Source organism: Zophobas morio, unplaced genomic scaffold (assembly GCF_036711695.1).
Source record: "Zophobas morio isolate AGI-343-1 ecotype UQ-CSIRO unplaced genomic scaffold, CSIRO_AGI_Zmor_V1 ptg000021l, whole genome shotgun sequence".
Taxonomy (NCBI): Eukaryota; Metazoa; Arthropoda; class Insecta; order Coleoptera; family Tenebrionidae; genus Zophobas; species Zophobas morio.
The window spans coordinates 10,758,542-10,779,286 of record NW_026972126.1 but is presented as its reverse complement, the minus strand read 5'-3'; the positions used below and the strand labels follow the sequence as shown (position 1 = coordinate 10,779,286).

Genomic DNA, 20,745 nt, shown 5'->3' with positions numbered 1-20,745 from the left:
CACAATCTGTTATTATGTAATCGCAAAATGATGCTATTTTAGTGCAGTTACTAAGTCCACCACGATTACAAAAAATGTTTGTTCTTAGCAGTCAAAGAAAATTAATAATAATCTACAAATTTGCAATTCGATTGATGTTAAAAATTTATACTAAAAAAATTTTAATAAATTTGCGTTTAAAAATGTCAATGCACTGAAAAACCCCTCTAGATTTGGTGCAGACATAATTCACTAATTAATTTCAGAGTAAAAGTTACGTCGTTTTTTTTTTAAATATTAAAAGAAGTGGAGAAAATGATGTTGAGTAGAATTTAAGGTGAGCGAAACTGCGTAGAAAACGCAGTACATACATTACGTAAATAATTTATTAAAGGCTATACATATCACAGGACAAATTTTTTCCCTTTTAGCGAATGCTGCGACACGAATCAATATTATCTACGCATCAAATAGACAAAGAACAGTTTCATTTTCTACTAATTTTACTACTGATAAAAAGGAACTACATCAAACCGTAGTAAACTACTCGAAAATTAGGAAACACTGCTTAATATTTTTACTTACAATTAAATTACAAAATTAATTTCCGTAAAAATCAACTTATAAAATTAAGCATGGAAAACAATGATTCCATTATAAAAATGTTTTGTCAAGTCCGAGCGTTTCCACAGCAAAAACTAAGCAACCTATTTAGTCGAAAAGGCTTAAGGCTGTTACTACGTACACAGAATCGATAGTAAAACAGTGAATTGTAGTCATTCCGTAAAAACCTGATTCCTTCTCGGTTTTACAACATTTCACACATGTGTTTTATAATGTTGAAAGACAGTATCAAATAAATTTTATACAGTACAATAAAAAAATATATATAATTATGTAATTTACGGTGAAATCCTGGATTTTTGAAATAATTCTTTACATGTAATATGAATTAATAAAGTATTGTATCTTCGAATCAACGCGTCTTTCCGAAAATCACCCAAGGATGATTTTTTTTTTAAATAATAACCTTCTCTATACAGGATCACTAAGTTCGGGAAAAATCATTTAAAAAAAATTCTTACGTCAATTTGATGGTCACTTACAGAAATAAAATATGGATTTAGACCGATAAGTCAAAATACTCTAAAAATTACCCAAACTTTTCCAATTCATTCTAGTTTTTTGTTATATTACAAAATGAAGAAAACTGTGGATGAAAACAAGATACCTCCAAAATTAATAATGGAAGTGCAACTGATTTCATGTATCCAACACTACGTAGTGAATTAGAATATGGTGAAATATTGAAGATAAAAGTTACATTTTGAAGGGCTATATTTTCGACATTTGGGGCCAAGAATTTTTTAAATTATTTTTTCTCTGTTCTATAAACAATCCTTAACAACTTGTCAGAGTTGGTACGTTATTTTTTTACCACCTTGTATATATTCATAAGATTTTTAAGAATGCAAAGACAAGTAAATAATTTTTTCTCTCATTTTTGCCTTTATTTTTGCACACCAAAATTTTATTTCTTAATTAGTGCATAAAATTAAAGAAAATTTATTACCAAGCAAAGTATATTGGATGTCCCACTTTACTTTTACCTGTTCCACTTATTTGAAAAAAAGATTCGTTTAAAATTTAGAACAATTAATTAACAAAAAAAAATCTATAAAATGATACCATATAATCAAAAAAATCTTTCTACTAGGCTATAAACTTAATTTTTAAAATAATGGCAAGTCTCAAACCGTTAGTCTTACCAACATCATTATTTTAAAAATAGAATTAATAGCCTATACTAGAAGACAATTTTTGATCATACGGTACCATCAATATTATATCGGCTTCAGTTATTCGAAAATGACATCAACTTTATTTTGAAGCAGAATGATCCATACTTTTTAAGATTACTAAGACTACTAATTCATTTGATGTAATACTTAAAAATTTTTGAAATGAATAAATTTGTGTGTACCTGTTTTATCCTAATATCAATAATATCTTAAGGCATTTGGAATTAATGAAATTACACGATCTATAAAATGATATACCACGTGTTTTTTTTTTTATTTGATACGACTCTTGTAATTTTTTTACTTTTAAAGATAAACCTATAGTTCTTTGAGCAAATTTGTATCATTTGAAAAGATCACTGACATTAGTGTCAATTTTTCAAGTTACTAGATTGTCAACAATAAATATGGATTTTACGTCTATTTTATTGAATAACTTTTTAAGTATTGATTTAAGAATATTATTTGCTTTTTATTTTTTAGAAAAAATCAGTCATTCCATTTATGAAAAAATATACTCAATATTCCATTAAAAAAATAAAGTCGACGTCATTTCCGGTTCTACCGGAAGTGATAATAAAAATGTGAGGTTGCCACCACTTACATCTTTTAAAATGATACAAATTTGCTCAAAGAACTGTAGGTAAATAAAAGAGACACCCTGTATATTATTGACATTATATCTAAACTGATTTTTCTACAATTGACGGCTTCCTTATTTCAAATGAAATCTTATATTTATCACTAAAATATTTTCTCAAGTTTAGAGAAAAATAAACAAATGAAAACTTCAATGTTTCCTAAAACCATTTGAAAAATTATAGTGTAACAATTAAACAGTAACGTTGTCAGTTTCCACAGTATACAAGGATTTTTTTTTTAATAATCCAAGAAATAACTCTCTGAATTTCTGCCCCACGTTTAGGAAAGACCCTGTTTTCCGTTTTCCGCCCCTGAAATGCTAAGAAGTGCGAGCATTTTTCACTTGCGTAAATACAGTGCGTCGGACGAAGACAGGAGCAGAAAAATATCAGATGTTGCAACTGGTACAGTTACAACACCTTGCCAAAATTAAAAGAAGTCTACTACGGATATATGTTTTTATGAAATAAATTTATACAAAGTATTATATTCCCCAAAAATTAATAAAACATTCTATTTAATATACCCAAAAAAACATGATTTACAATTCTAAACTCAAATTATTGAAATATGTAACTACAATTCATAAAAAAAGTTGACAACTGTGAACACTGGCCAATAATTCAAACTGCCAATCCAAAAATTTGCTTTAATCATTATTAGTCAGCCAGCAAGAAGGCCATCAATAAGTAACTAGTTCAGTTTTTTTACATCATATAATTTTTGTTTTTTTAGTTTTTCAATTATTTGAAATTAAAACTCTAAAAGTACCAAGAAAAATAAAAAATTATGACTTCTAATTATGTTTACCCAGTTTTTGATAACGTTTTATATTTTATTTAGTTGTTGGAATTTTCATTTTCCACGTTTCTGCGAGTTTTGAGCAATAAAGAGAATTTATTTTCATTTAAATTGCTAATAGTAATGCAGTTATTTTTGTTTAGAATGTTTACTCGGTTATTTTTAATTAATGTTTTATTGTGGCTGTTCTTAAAATAAAAATTGGTCTACGCATTTGGACAGAACTTCCCGCGTTTCTAAAGTACAATCGAACAAATATAGCTTCCAGTTGTTTATACAAAATTATAAAATTTGATTTTGGAAATTATTTTCTGACTGGTATAAATTTGAGAAATCGAGACGAATTTACCATGCAAAATATTTAAGTGATCAAATTGTTGCAGGGGATGATCAGACAAATTTATCCGTTCGCCGGATGAACCAAATTACAGTAGATCCCTAGCTTACGCTCGGGAAGTAAAAAATCAAAAGAAAATTAGGGTTTTATTTTGCTGGAATTATTTTATTTTAATCAGTCACGTTATTTTGATATAAACTGCTTTTAAAAAGTCCCTAAATATGCATTATATTTTCGTAATTTGGAAGAAGTGAAAAAATAGATTGGTTAAACTACACAAGTCACATCAAGTTAGTACACTATGAAAAAATAAAGGAAAACTGCAAAACACACATGTATTTTATTAATCCATACTGGTGTGTATAATTGACAGTTGACGGAGTTGTCCAAAAGTGTTAAATTTATTATACGAAAAAGTGAGGTTAAGTTGTACCATTCCACATTGTCCGCTGTCATCGACTATATTTTAGGTTTTTTCTAAACATACTTCACTATTAAATAGAAAAAATACATATTTGGATTTCAAATTATTTTTTATCAAACTGTGAGAACAAGTATGACAATTTCCAAGTGACATCAATATTTAATATATGTATAATATTATGTATTATTTTGATTCCTATGGTTCATTCAACATGTCTAACAATGAAAAAAAATTATTTTACATCAAAACCAAACTAAAATACGCACAATTTCTTAGTTTTTTTTCAGCGTGTAAAAATTTCACGGGTTACAGCCGGTAAATGAGCTAAAATTCCGTGAGAAAAATCTTTTATGGTAATTTTATTTACAGATTTTTACCAAATGAAAATTACTACACTTAGCAATACTTAAATTGCTTATTGTAGTAAGGAAAATGTAAAAACTATATTATGTGAAACAAATGTCAGACATGATGAAAAAGTACAAAGTTTATTATTTCTGATTACATTTTGTTTTTTTTCCAGATATTTTCAATTTTTTTTTTGTCTAGAATAAGAGGAAGAATTCAATAAAAAAAACAGTACAATAACCCAAAACTGGCGGCAGCCATTTTCTACATTTATAATACATTTCCATTTTCGTTATTATCCAGATAATTATAACCCCTAATAAATATGTTTGACGTTTTTTGGTTTTTCTACCAACATTAACGCCAACGATAGTAATTACTCTAATATCTCAATATGTAAACTAATATAGTATTAATGTAATTTATCAACAATGAAAGTGTTTTAGTCGTAAAAATGCTTACAAACAGAAAGTTTTTTCGGTCACAGTCATATTATGTTTAAGTGGAGCTTGTAATATTCATACAACTGCTTGAAATGCTTATCTCAGTTTAAACTTAGTCATTCTGGCCAAAAAAAAATCAATTTTTCAGTGAATTAACAAACCTCGTACTTTTCGGCAATTTTTAATTAAAAAAAAAAATCAAATCGCGTTATAACTAGTAAGGGTATCCAAAGTATAACTTTTAAATTAACTTAAGTTTATTCATAGTATAGCCAAGTACATATATTATTAAAAAAATATATAAAAAGTACTAACATACGATTCGTTCAAATTTTTTAACGTTATGTACAGTTCACTTAAAAAAAGTCAGCAACGTTTACAACACATGTAACATGCTTTGGAAAAAACTATATATTTTTTTTATCAAAATATAATTCAAAATGGTGCCGAAACAAATACTGAAAATTTTCAAAAAATAAACCATTTTATTGTTCAAATTACGTTAGAAAAAAAGCGTATTCACACTAGAAATAAATTATAGGCAAACTTCTAGTTACGTGATACGAATTTTTGTTTACTTAATCAAATGTAGATCCAATTTTATACATAATCTGAGAATATTACTGTTTTATTGCTTTTTAATTTATTTCGACGAAAAAGTCTATTAAACGTAGTTTATTTCTTGAAATACGTCGGGCAGATTTTGCAAACGTGAATTTTATGAACAATAAATTTGAACACTACGTCTTTCAAACAAAACACCAAAATATTCTGTCAACATTACTATAAAACTACCACCTATCTATACTAAAAAAAATTACAATAAAAAACTTAAAAAACAGGTTATTTACAGACATCATTAAGTTGAGAACAGCACCTCTTTCACACCGTGAAGAGCACTTTTGTTTTTTAAATGAGACCACTTTTTTTGGAGTAATTGTTTTTCGTTTCAGTAACACAATGTACAACAAGGAGAGTTGCCATGTCAACCGGCTTTTGTGAATTAAAAAAAAATATGCTGAAAAGTTTTGTGATGTCTGTTATTGTAAATTTTGCGCTGTTGTGCTGGAGAAACAATGATCTTTCCTTGTACCACATTAAAAATTCCACGAAAAAAAAGTGGAATTTTGTTCAATTAAACTAAAACGAGGACTTACTTAGTGGCAGAGATAACGGAGTGGGCGTTTTTGCTTAGGGTTGTTTAAATTTAAAGCAATCAATTACTGTTTGCTTATTACGAAAGTGTCTTATTCGAGTAGTATAAAGTAAATTTGAGTTATTTATTATTTAAGTACAAAAAAAAAGTCGTCATCAACAACTCAGAAAGACGTAAAAATGACAAACTTAATCTTATTATTTACTTAAGAAAATTGACAAAACAAATCATTAATTAAAGTGGTACAATAAAAGAAGTAGAATGCAAAACTGATTTAATTAACTACTTTGAAATAAACACTCTAGGATGTTTCAAATCCACGAAAACAACCACTTATTTTAAAAATAGTAGTACAATAAAACTACTACTTTGTTTTACTGAAATCTTTGCCTATACTTTATACAATTGTATTTTTTTATGCTTTTTATCTAGATGGAACACATTTTCTGATGAGATAAACTTTCTCAAGTAGATAGATGTCTTAATCCTCCTGCAACCACTATGTTATAGACTGCAAATATTGTATAACTTATCTAAACCTTGATCTACTGATTGTTACAATTGATATAATCATTATCGACGGTTTCCAAATTTATGTACAAATAAAAAATTCGTTGTTTTCGTAAGAATTACTAATCTCAGTGCACTCTAAGAACTGGTTTAGATTTATGGTCATGAGTGAAAAATTATCTTACCTTAAGTAATTCCCGAAAATAAGGACTGCAAGCCGATAAAACTACACGATGCGCCTTTAAACTTTTTCCATCGCATGCTAACGTAACGTCGACGAAATCTTCATCATCCCGGAGATTCTCGAAAGCTGATGTGATGCTGCTTTGGTAATTGTTCCACCGCAGACAAAAATGTTGTGTATCTACCATCGTAATCAGTATTCACCTGAAAAACAAAAGGTCGATGAGGATAAAAGTCCATTTCGGGAGCCCCCTAAAATATTTTGAGGTTAGGATGTGGGTTCGGGTATATAACAGCGATAGTGGTGTGGGGTTGAAGTTGTCGACTTACATGCACCATAATAGCCGGCATTATAAGAGATAAGTTCGAGATTAACATTTTATGGGGTTTTATAAAAGCAGAGATAAGTTCTATAAATAAAATCAAACATAAACAGTGCAAACTGTCAAGTAAAAAAATTCGCACGTAAAAACACAGATGGTGCATTTGCAGATATCTCCGGAGACGGGTTCGCGTCTCGGCTCAATCATTAAAAAGTAAATTACATAAAAAAATTTGATTGGATAGTGTGCAGTGGGGGTGGGGAGAGCAAAACATGGCCATCGGCAAAAAATACGCGGAAAGGGAAAGCGCCGGAAACGGGAGATGCGCCGCGACGACCGGCGTCGGTCAGGGACGACCGTGTTTTGTTTAATCCACAGTAAGTGTGAAAAAAAAAATCCACGAGGAAAAAATGATTTTTTGACAGCAGCCGCCTGCGACTGGAGTTGTGTATTTTTCGATTTTTCCAGGATCGCTCAAAGAATTTTTTTTTCTGGCTTTTTCGGAATTCGTTACCTGTATGAGTCAGTTGCGGTCATTTATGTGTGTTTTCGGGTGTTTTTTCGGCGAATCCATTTTTTCTCCTCACATGGACATTTTCGCGACTGTGCGTCGCGGTGCACAGATGTCAGAAGCGTCTTCCAAGGCACACTAGACCGCCAAATACGAAACTGAACTGTCTGTTATCACACACAACACGGGCCGACGTCAGTACGTCACGACATTCGGGCGAATATTAAAAATTCAAGCGCGCAAAAAATGACGGGCCGCTTATTCTTTATTGGGACATGGCTATGAGACATCTGCTGTAATAAGCCGGCACTAAAAAATAGTGCGTGCCCGCCTACCCCTCCCGCGACGAATGAAAATGCGCAGAATAACGAGTACAGGCCCGCAATTAAAAATGTCAAAATAAAAAAATCGAACCGTACCAAATCTGCGCCCTGCATCACCTCCGACGAGACTATTTTACAATTTGCTATTTCGACAAACGCCCGGATTTTTCCGGTTGCCGACATGCAGTCGATGCGAGACATCGACGGATTTTTCGATTTTTTTCCCTTCCAGCTTCGCCCGCGACTTCACGATAAAGAAAAGATCAGAACTGCATATTCCCGGCCAATCAACATGGGCGGCTCGTCGCGACACCCCCGGCGCCCTCCTCGCCCCCCTTCCGATTTTTTTACCAAATAGAATAGCAACAAATAGAAAAGAAGTAGGCGAATTTCGAGATAACGCTGCGTTTTAGTTTGTTCACTGATAAAAATTTATCTTATTAAATTACGAAAAGTTTACAGCGTAATCTAGTTACCATTGACCTAGCTCAATTTTGTTTTAAACAAATAAACGATATCGCTACTTTATAACAAGCTTTTTTGCGTTCGCTCTGATTAACGATTATTATTTAACAACACTGATCTCGAACGACTCTGCACAAACACTCAATTCTTGGAACGCACCCTTTTCCTCTGGACAAACATTCACTTTTTTTCGATCACTTGCGGCGAAAAAAATGCATACACTACTCGCTTCATCGTTTAGAAGATAAGGCGAGCCCTGAATAGAGCAATAGATATCTAGATAAGATTAGACAATTCGCATCTAAAACGATTACTGCTATTTGTTACTTCGATGATCCTTTGATGATCGAAAAAATGGCGTGTTTGTGATAGTACCTTTGTAGAAAAACTTTTTGAGTACTCGCACTTAAAAAGTAAATTTTAGTGGACAAAACAAAAGCTTTGTTTAGATGTGTGCTCGACTTTTTTACCTTTTTTAGTTCGTTCGTTACGGTGGGCTTAATGCCAAAACTTAAGGCAAAAATAGCTTAATTCGTATCAGTTGGACCTCGGCTGCTCCAAAAAGTTTGTTACAAATTTTTCGGACTACATTAACTACGCAAAATTAGAAACAAAGCACTAGAAACGTTCGTGAAAAAAATTGTGTTTTCGAGTTCAGTTCTAAACAGAAATAATTTTGTGGCTAAGCTTTGAATTGTCAGAAGACTCTGAGCAGATTTTTTAATCACAGGATTAATAACTATAAAAAACAGTCACGTAAAATTCACTTCTTTGTTTTTATCTTTAGAATGTCGGTTTAATTATCATCAGAAACAAGTTTTTAATTTTTGAACTCACACCGACCACTTTTTTATTCATTATTTCGTAGTAATAAGCTACACTAATTATGATTTATATATTTTCACTGTAATCACACCCAATTTTTGTGGTAGTGGTAAACATACAAAGTGATCTGTTTTACATTTATCAAAACGATGTCAAAAGACCAAAATTGTCACATAAGTACATATTTCTTTTACTTTATTTAGTTATTATAATCAATATTTTCAAAATCGATTAAAAGAGGGAACAAAAAACGACTTTATTCATCTTCGTTCGTGTAGTAGGTAAATGTAACTTTTTTCGAATATATTTTATTAGCCTATTTCAGCTTTTCCGGTCATAGTTTATTTGCATAAAATTTAATTTTATATTGTGTAATGATTAATGAATAACGGTTTTTCTTTTAAAGTTTAATATGATTAAGTGTAACAGCTGCCATCGCTGATACTAATTCTTGTAAGCAAAATATAAACCTAATTCGCGAATTTTTGCCAGAATCCTATTTGCCGCAGTTGGTATCGGAATCAGTAATTTTTTACTGCGTGTTATTTGCTTCTTGAATCTACAGAATATTTTTTAACAAAATTTCTGATTAATAATTTTTTCTCGGGTTTATCGATTTCCCTGCACTTCGTTTCTTGTCAACGCTTCGAACGTGTTTCTTCTCCTACTTTAACCGTAATGAGACAAAAAAATCGTCTGATGAAGTCAAAAAAACAAAATAATATAGAACAATAAAATCAGGAATTTTAACAAAATGCATCTGTTGTATTATTACTATTAGATTTATTTTATGTTTTTCCCAGCGACATACCTATCATGCTTCAGTGGCGGTCCCAAGAAGGGGTCCAGTCTCCTTCATACTCATTTCAAAAATGTAGTTGTTTTCATTTTAGGAATAAATTTATTTAATATACCATAATGTTCTATATTATTTTGAAAAATCCTCACTTTTGTCAGCGTCCAGTTGGACGTCTCATTATTTTTCCTCGTCGTGTTTAGTAATAATTTCCCATTCCTCATGTGTAACTCGCTAAACAACCTTTTTACGACACAATCTTAAAACTTTATTAAAAAAGCAATACAATAGTAAACATGCATGCAAATGATTTTGTAGTAAAAACATTTTATACATCCTTAGAGAAACATCCCAACAATAAAAAGTGACTTTATAGTTTATGAATCATATTTTTAATTTAGCTTAGAAATGGGACACCTCAGCAGCTTACATTTTGCACTAATGCGAAATCTCACCTTTATTGTGCTCGGTAGTTTATTATTCATTTACTCTCCTCAGACCAACACAATTTTTATCCCGAAAGCCGCGCCGGCCATGAGTCAGTGTAGCACCATCTTTAGTGCGATTTTAATAAGAACACCGTACCACGTAAATTCATTAAGTAATAAAGGCCAAAAATAACCGTTGTTGACACTGTATTGTTGAAAATTCGACATACCTATTCGAAATAATCACAGACGTGCGGTTTGGTTTGGAACGATCTTATCAAGATCGTTTCGATAGCGCATTAAAAAAAACTTACTAAGTTAATATTTCGGCGGGTTCGTCGGAGAAGTGGATTTTAAAACTTGTTCTTTGGTATTAAGAGAAACAAAAAGGGAAATTTATTTGTACGTTAAAGCTACCCAAGCACTTGGTTTTTTCTTGCTTTTCCGAAATTACCGTCTTCCCGGGTATGTTTGATAGAGATTTCGCGTTTTAGAATGAAGTTTACACAGTACCAGTTAATTGAATTTTTTTTTTAATGTTTTAGGATTACTTTACACCTTTTGTTCATGTAGAAATTAAAAACTAAAGTCTCTCGAAAACTAAATATTTAATATTTATCTGTGTTGAGTAGAATACAAGAATAAAAAAAAACCCATCACAATACAAAAAATTATTTAAAATAATTAATATACAATATACATAATAATTATTATATTTTGTGGTTATCTATTTAGGCCCTTAATATAGACCTCGTCTATTTTCATGAGATGACATTTCGTTAATTCCAAGCAGGACAATTAGGAGTCCTGAAGAAAATCGATAATTCTTATTTAAAGAAACACGAGTTCATCAGGTTTTAGTTACTTCAATCGATTACAAGAGGTCTTATTTCTTGGAGGAATTTAAAATATTGCACCGTCCAGGAGAAAAAAGAATAAAAAGTCTATTTCAAAATTTTGAACCACAGTTGAAAAAAAAATTAAGAAACAGAAAGACGTTCCACTTTTTTTTTGTTCAAATAGATGAAAAAATTCAACAAGGAAAAATTTTTGAAATTTACCCCATTGCAATTAAAAAAAATATTTCTAAAAATAAAAATTTATCAACACCTTTTTGTGATCTCCAAATTCTCTAACAATTAAGACCTATGTTGCGATTCCTCAGGTTTGGCTTTATCTGACTTCCAGTAGCCTTTGAAATAGGAACATTACGCGAAAGACAGCGTATGATTGAAAAAAAGTCCTCTAGTAGGCCATGGAATTTATTTTTAAAATAATGAGGTTGGCAACACCAACGCGTTCCTTGTTTAGTTTGACACTTATTCCTTATTTTAAAAATAAATTTCATGGCCCACTAGAGGACTTTTTTCCATCGTATGCTATTTGTATAACTTAATTTTGAATTTGTTAATTAACTGAAATTAAATTAACTAAATTTCGACAAGATCAATAAATATTTGTCTTTTTTTAATTAGAAATTGAACTAAATGATCATCTCAATACTGCCAACTTTCTTTTACTTTGGAACGAACATGTAAACAATAATTCGAGGACCTTCTGGACAGTCACGCAAGAAGCTGAAATAATGTCGAACTGTTGATTCTTGTCACGTGACCACTTGTCAAACGTGGTCACGTAATCAATTTTGTCGCTCATTTATAATCAGTTACATCTCAATCAACCTGTCAAACTGTCAAACTGGCGACGATTAGTATCCCCAGACGGCAAAAAATGTCAAGAAAAATAACCAATGACCAAAAAAATTCCTCACCATTATTTTATAAGTTATAAATTTTTTTAATAAAAAAATATTTTGTATTAAAATACGTTCATCCCCTTCAGGAAACTGATGACGTCATCTCATGAGGGTAATTAACTCTAATTTTCACATCTCGCTTCTTTAACTGTAACTTTAACAGTTAACAGTCTAATTTTTATACTAAAATAAGTTACCGCTGTGTAACTTCATCACCATTTGTATTAATTTCGCTAAAATAATTGCTAATTCCCCCCAACAAATGGTGACGTCATTTCGCTTGAAATATGCTGAGTGATGTAGATTAGTATCCCCGCACGGCAAAAAATATATCAAAGGAAATAACCAATGAAGAAAAAAATTCCTCTTCCTTTTTATAATTTGTATTTTTTTTAAATAAATAATTATTTTGTTTTTAATAGGTTCATCCCCTCCAGAAAACTGATGACTTTATCTCATGAGGGTAATTAGCTCTAGTTTTCACATATAAATAATTGTTAATTCCCTCCAAAATAATAAAATATGCTAAGTGATGTGCTCTTTTGCCCGTGGGTTAATAATTCGCCCCCAATTTTTCAATATTTGAAAAACTAATCTCCTAAAATTGAATTTCAACCTACTACATATTCACATGATGAAATATTGCTAAATCTCTGAAATGGTTTTAAAAAGATCGTTAGTTGTCCTAAAATAAATCAACATAGCGCACAAATTTTGCAATTTATTTTAAATATTAAAAAAAAAATCTTGATAATAACGATTTTGGAAGTACAAAATATTTAACTAAAATTGTAAAAGCTAATGACAAAAAAATTGTTTAATCTGTTAAAAATACTGCCTCGATTTTTTTTATACGAACCGATATATTTTACATCGATTAACTCAAAAGGAGTTCCTATGATTACTGAGATTTTTTTTACTTGAATATTTTTGACGTTAGTAGTTATCGATATACCGAAAAAAATGAAAAAAAAATATATAAAGTAGCAACAAATCTTCTGGAATATCTTAAAAAATAAAGGAAACTATCTACAATTTAATGGATTTTTAAAAATGATAACTAGTCCATTTAAAATATCAGATTCGGATTCCGAAATTATATTGTCAACAAGTTGCAAGCGACAGACAAACGATGACAGGTAGACGGAAACGGGAAATCTACATTAAGAAAACATAAACATTCCCAGGAAAAATAAGAGATATTTGTTTGTACTCGCGTAATGCAAAAAAATCACAAGAAAACATGTTTAGGATAAACTGTTTTATTTTCTTAGTTTTTGTAACATGTATTGTAAGTTCTTCCAGAAAAACTTCGACTATCAATACAAACTCTGTAAGATACATTCATTCAGATTGCCATTTTGCCATTTTTTAAAAATTTGACAGTATATTTGTTTAAAAGTTCAGACTCGGATTCAAAATTATCGTGTGACCGATGGACGGAAACGGGAAATCTGCTTTTGTAACCTACGAACCCGCCCTAAGAAATCGTAACGTCGCTGGAAAAAGTACGAAATATTTGTTTATATTCGCACGAATAAAAAAAAAATACAAGAAAAAATGTTTACGATGAATCGTTGTTTTGTTTTTCTGATTTCTGTCCTTGCACAAAAACTCGCCTATCACAACAAGCTTGGATAAAATTCAAATAACATTTACCAAAGTTTCCTGAATTGTGGTTACTATTTATTGTTATTACTACAATTACATGTAACTTTCTGAAACGGCTAATAGCACGAATTCCACTACACATAAATTTTTACTTTTGGTAGTTTGTAGTTACCTATCCTCCCGAGACACCACCCGGCAAGCTCTGTTTTCCTTTTTCCAGCACATTGAAAATGTAAACAGCAACTCCAGGATCTTCCAGGCAGTCACGTAAGAAATCGAAATGTCAAATTGTTGATCCTTGTCACGTGATCACGTGTCAAATTCCCCCATAACAACCGTAACAGCCATGTAACCGTTTTTGTCCCGGCCGCTCATTTATCATCCGTTACACCACCATCATCGAACGTCAAACCCGTCAAACTGTCAAATCGGCAACTGTTGCCGATTAGAATTGGCAGAGACGCGGCGAAAAAATAGTGCTGGGACGCATTTTAATTACCGTCATCGTTTTGGACTCTATTTGATTTCAGCGAGTCGTGACTATTCATAATAGAGACCTATTAATTTGAAAACGAAAGGCAATCGAGCGTAACTAGGAAAAATCGAGCGATTTGACGGACAAACAAGTCGAAATTGGGTGGTCCGCGCCACCCCCGACAGAACGCCATGTGTGGAATAATATCGATCACGTGATCTATGATCGGAGCTGGCAATTTTTAATTGTCGCCGCCTATGCTAATGAGGCCCCTCGGCCTCCCTTCCAATTTACCCCAAAAAATCATTACATTCTTCGCGGGTAGAGGTTATTGCGTTGCGCATGAACATTTTAATTCTCATAGAATAAATATACAGTTGTGTGAATCAGCTATTTTTCCCGTTTCGTTTCGCCGGGCCATATTTTATTGATTTTATAATCAATACCGCAATAAAACCTGCAATGTTTTCATCTTTATTTCCAGCATCCCTGTTTGTATCCGCACTCCCTCCTCCCTGTCTGTTTACTTCTACCTGAACCTACCCCTGTAGTTAGGGAAAAAACACCACGCGACTTATTTTAATACATAGGACGTTCCACGCCAAATCGACAAGGGGCTGGACTTTGACGAAAACAGCTTTTTTCAAATTTACCCCACGCATGACTTAAGTAAAGCCAAGCTCTATTTCTCAAACATGAACCATTTTAAAATCGTAGCGAAAAATCAACCCATTTACAAATTATGCTCATGTTAGTCGAAAAACATCTACACACAAGGTATCAAAATTTTCGGAAAATTTGTTCTAAAATGTTATTATTATTTTTTTAAGACAATCCACAAGCCACGAATAACGAAGAATATAGGGTTACACAATTCAAGTGAGTTTTACTAAAGACGACGTCATCAGTTAGTATTAGTATTAGTGAAAATAAAGTACGTTTTGACCAGTTAAAACATTAAAATATGCATTTAAATTACATGAACATAATTAAATTTTACTTTTATCCACCATCCTACTCATTTTATGTCCGCTGATATTAGATTATTGTAATAATGTATACACATAAATTAAAATCACTTTCGTTTATTTAAATTGCTTTTAAACAAATTCTGAAATTGTAGATAAAATTTTTTACGTTTTGTGTAGGCTTTGTTATTATTGCGCTTGTGGAATTACTGATAAAACAATAGAATTGTGGCTGAATAATTGTAATTCTATAAAAAATGTTATTAGCTACCAATTTTAAAGAAATCTTATTAAATTATATGGCACATAAAAACATAATAAATTGAACAAATTTAATAAACTCATAAATTGAAATTGACAATAACACTCGGACAACGTTTTTTGCGCGTTTCTAGAAATCTATTTTTTTTTGAGTGGCGGCTGACGTCATTAATATTTCTTGAAATGGCATTTTTGATACACATTCTGAATGGGAACAAAAAATTAAGTCAAAAAAATGGCAAAAATGAAAAAAAAACATCCAAAATCCATTATTTTTTGAGTTTTGAGAATTTTTGGGCGCCACTTTTCAGTTAAGACGTCATTAGCAATTGCTTAAATGGCAATAATAATATAAAAATATTTTATAAAATATACTTTGATAAATGATTTTAACATCCAAGTGGGCACTGATTTGTTCCGCCTCCTTCGATGTGTGGAACTATAATGGTAACGACGTGACATCATAAAAACTTTAAAAATGTTAACCATTTCTATGAAGTGGCAAACTTGCAACATTTGTAAATTTCACAAGTCACTGGATATAAAACAGTTATTGAAGCCCTGTATATTTTGATATTCAAACGTAAGCAGAATATCAAAGTACAATCTTAGTAATGCCCTGTTAGTAATTTGTCGATATGACGTATTTTAGGTATAGCTATAAGAATACCTAAAAAAACTTTAAAATTTGAAAAAAAATCCGAGAAATCTGTTTTGCTTTTTCCAAGATAAATTGGGAAATGTATTTTTTGGAATCATCTTAATAAAGGACAGATCATGAAATCAAAGATGTTTAAGAAGCTAAAGAATACTGCAAAAACACAACAACAGATAAAAGAAAAACTAAAACGGGAAAATTGCTTTCATGTATTATGTTAACTGTAAAATCTCAAGGAAGATTAAAACGAGATATTTTTCAAAAGAACTTATTACAATACTTCCCTTGGCTATTATGAACTAAAAAATAAAGTCGTTATTTGAAAAAAAAAAAAGTAATAACATTACAGTTGTGTAAACTGAAACTGAAAATCGTAATTTATGGTCGAGATTTAGCCCAAGGGAAAATAATTAATTGCCTCTAATGTTTTTTCCTTTATACATATATTTTTTTTGTATGAAATTTGGTCTCTGTTTAAAACACCTCTATATATACAGGGTGGGAGATCTTATATATTTTTTGGAATAACCTGCATACATGAAGTATAACATAGGAGAGATTATGAAGCTAAAGATGTTTAAGATGATGTCATCCACTTTTTGAAAAAGAGTAATAAAAAATTTTCATAGTAATCGGTTTGGCGATTTTTGAAATAAAGCAACAGACAACAGAAAAATGAAAACGGAAAAACTGTTTTCTTGTATTATGTTAGTTTTGAAACCTCAAGGAAGATTAAAACGAAATATTTCTCAAAAGGACTTATTACAGTACTTCCTTTTTTTTATGAAATTTACCCCATATCTTAAGACTAGCTTTATACAGGGGAGAATCTGTTTTTTTGGAATAACCTGGATACATAAAGTTTGACTAAGATAGATTTTGAAATTAAACGTGTTTAAGAAAATGTCATAAAATTTTTGAAAAATAGTAAAAAAATTCACATTAACTGATTTAGCGGTTTCCAAACAGACAACAGAAAAACGAAAACGGAAAAACTATTTTCATTAGCTGTGAAATATCAAGGAAGATTCAGCCGAGATATTTCTTAAAAAGACTTGTTACAATACTTCCTTTAACTATCGTAAAGTAAAAAATAAGATTGCTATTTGAAAAAAAAAAATATTGCTATGAAAACTGACACTGAAAATTTGAATTTCTTGTCGAGATTGCTCTTTGTTTTAGCATTTTTTCCTTTTTATTACTTTTTTATGCTGTTTTAGGAACAGCTGTATACAAGTGAGATTTTTTTAATAACCTGGATAGATAAAGTTTAACACGGGACAGATTATGAAGTTGAAGATATTTAAGACAATGTTATCAAATTTTTGAAAAAGAAGAGTAAACAATTTTCACAGTAATCGGTTTGGGGATTCCTGAAATGGCAAGAAACAACAGAAAACGAAAACGGGAAAAATGCTTTCTTGAATTATGTTAGCTGTGAAATCAAAACGTGAACATCAAAACGAGATATTTCTCAAAAGAACTTATTACAATACTTCCTTAAACTATCGTGAAGTAAAAAATAATACTGCTATTTGAATGTTAATAACATTATAGTTACGGAAATTGAAACTGAAAATTTTAATTTATGGGCGAGATTTAGGCCAGGGAAAATGATTGAATTCCTCTATGGATTTTTCCATTTTAATATGATTTTTTTAAATAAATGTGTTCTATATTTTAAGAACACCTGTATGTATACAGAGTGGGAGATCTTATATATTTTTTGGAATAACCTGGATACATCAAGTTTAACATAGGACAGATTATGAAACTAAAGATATTTAAGATGATGTCATCAAATTTTCAAATAAGAATAGTAAAAAAAAATCACAGTTATTGGTCTGATGGTTTCCGAAGTAATGCAACAAACAACAGAAAAACGAAAATAGAAGAATATTAAAGCGAGATTTCTCAAAAGGATTTATTACAATTATTATAACACTTCTCTTAACTATCGTAAAGTAAAAAATAAGGTTGATAATTAAAAAAAATTACGTTATAGCAAAAAAAAATTAAAAATTTAAATTTGTGGTCGAAATTTAGCCCACGGGAAAAATTGATTTGTTCCATCGTTTTTTCTTTTTATTAAGTTTTTTATATAAAATTTGATATCTGTTTTAAGAATACAGGATGGGAAATCTTATATATATTTTGTAATAATTTGGATACGTAAAGTTTAACAAAACACAAATTGAGACTAAAGATGTTTAAGACGATGTCATCAAATTTTTAAATAAAGAAGTAAAAAATTTTCAGTAATCGGTTTTGCGATTTCTGAAATAACACAGCAGACGACAGAAAAACGAAAACGGAAAAACTGTTTCCTTGCATTATATTAGCTATTAAACATCAAAGAAGATTTAAACGAGATGTATCTCAAAAAGACTTATTACAATACTTCCCTTAACTATCGTACAGTAAAAAATAAGGTTGCCATTTGAAAAAAAAAAGTTAATAACAGTCTAACTGTGAAAATTGAAACTGAAAATTTAAACATATGGTTGAGATTTAACTTAACTCGAGGAAAGTGACATTTGTTCTAGAGATTTAATTTTTCTATTTTTAAAAACACTTGTGAGTATACAGGACGGAAGATCTTATATATTTTTTTAATACCCTGGGGATAGGAAGTTTAGTTAGTATAGGACAGACTATGAAAGTAAAGATGTGCAAGATAATGTGATCAAATTTTTGAAAAAGAAAAATAAAAAATGTCCACTGTAATCGATTTGGCGGTTTCTGAAATAACACATCAGACAACAGAAAATCGAAAACGGAAAACTGTTTTCTTGTTAGCTGTGAAATCTCAAGGTAGATAAAAAGGGGTTATTTCTTAAAAGAACTTATTACAATATTTGCCTTAACTATCGTGAAGTAAAAAGTAAGGTTGCTATTTAAAAAAAAAATTAATAACATTACAGCTGTGAAAACTGAAACTGAAAATGTATTTAGCCCGAACAAAAAGACTGATTTGTTATAGATTTTTCCCTTTTACAAAATTTTTTTTTGCGAAATTTGGTTCCTATTTTAAAAACACTTATAGACAAAAGTTAGTGATGAAATTTTTCCGTTAAAGATAACTTAAATTTGAGAAAAAATAGCAATATTTTGTGGTGACCCAGATAAATAAATTAAAAAGTCCAGGATCTCTCACTATTAAAAGCTTTTTTTATCTCGCTATCTATAAACACCACAATTTGGAAACGGTCTTGAAATCAATAATCAGTAGTAATTTTAAAACAACTTATATTTAGCGTATGATAAAGCACTTCTCTTGTCAATAATTGGCCGAAAATTGTGCAAAATCCGAAAAAAATCGATTTTATGAAAGTTCAAAACCCTGGTCGATGTGCCATGGAACGACCTCTATCCCTCCCGTAAAACGCCCCTGCCAGGGAGAAATCCTAGAACTAGACCGTTCCCACTCATTTATCGCTCTCCCATAATAAATATTTGGATTATTTTTTTTATCTCTGATAAAAATTTCGTGTCGACCATGCAACGTTTAGTCTAGCAGATAAGGAGAGGAACATGAGTCGCCGATACTCGCTTTGCATTGCATAAAATTAGACAAGGAACTCAACTAGCATTTCATACTCGGAAATTTTATAGTCGAATCGATAGATGAGGTTTAAAAACGTGACGTCTTGAACTGGAAACGTCGCGGTTTCCGGGAGGCGGCCAAGACGGAATCCCGGAGCGCCGGTACAAACACCGGAAAAATTACCTGGAATACGGAGGGAAAATGAGGACGACGAAACAACGAAGCATTATCTTCGCCGAGTTTTATTCCCGAACATCAAAAAACCAAGGAAATTTTTCAACACTGACGAAGAAAAAGTGTGATCCATGCGTAATCGACTGTTTTATCTTTTCTCGAAAATGCGATAAACCGAATTAAAATATTGCATGATAAGTACTAGTTTAGAATTAAACAAAGAGTTTGTTCAAAGTCAAATTCTGGCTGCAGCACGAAATACTTGCGCACATGCTGTAACGACACCCCACTTGTTCGATTTTTACCTCGATTATTTGTTGTATTTTTAAAATGAATACTTTTCATTGGGACGATAAATGAGTGTTACTTTAGCTTAGAGGGATTACTCCTACTCGTTTCTATGACGACTCCATGACGTCCTTACAAAATTTTAAATGGAAACCGTCTTTTACCACCAATTTCGCATGAAAATTTTTAATGCGCACATAAAAAAGCGAAAATGTTAGGGAGTGTTTTTTGTTATAGCTATTACAATTATTCTCTGCTATTTTAAAAATTCTAGATATAACCAGCTACGATAACTAACGCAAAACTACTACTTTATCTTCCTATTTAACACGAACAATTATAGATACAAGATACAACTGGTATTTACGATTTATCTATTTTGTTACAACATTTTTGTACCGTTGTTTGTTTATCAATTTAGAGAATCATAAACTGACATACTATGCATTATCTTTTTTCTTTTGTGTTGTATGATAATAATTAACTACGTGCCGTGATATAAATCACATCAGAAAAATAACTCGTTTCCTTTTAATACAAAAAGATGTTAAAATTTTGTTCTCAAAATGAACAATACTCGCAGTTTTTAGAAATAACTAAAAGGAAGGAGGTAAAGAATTCGTAGAACACAATAAATAATACTGCAAAAACGTCATCAATTTTTTGGAAGAAAGAAATTAAATAACTTTACTTGATGTTAGTGTGTATTAT

General features: G+C 30.8%; 1 protein-coding gene across 11 annotated transcripts in view; it reads right to left on the bottom strand.

The window, feature by feature from the left end:
- The window catches only part of Br (broad), a 70,643-nt gene that overhangs the window by 31,307 nt on the left and 18,591 nt on the right, over nt 1–20,745 (bottom strand). Inside the window, exons 1-2 of one of the 11 annotated variants that reach the window (XR_010281054.1) lie at nt 7,463–8,036; nt 6,628–6,829 (exon numbers count right to left, since the gene is read on the bottom strand). Coding sequence is in view for 9 of the 11 variants with exons in the window: in XM_064060733.1 (XP_063916803.1) it covers nt 6,628–6,813 (186 nt within the window). In the remaining 2 variants the exon portion in view is untranslated. Of the gene's footprint in view, nt 1–6,627; nt 6,830–6,955; nt 7,054–7,462; nt 8,037–8,406; nt 8,496–20,745 lie in introns of those variants that run through there. The other 10 variants (XR_010281055.1, XM_064060733.1, XM_064060730.1 and 7 more) reach the window with 10 other exon arrangements.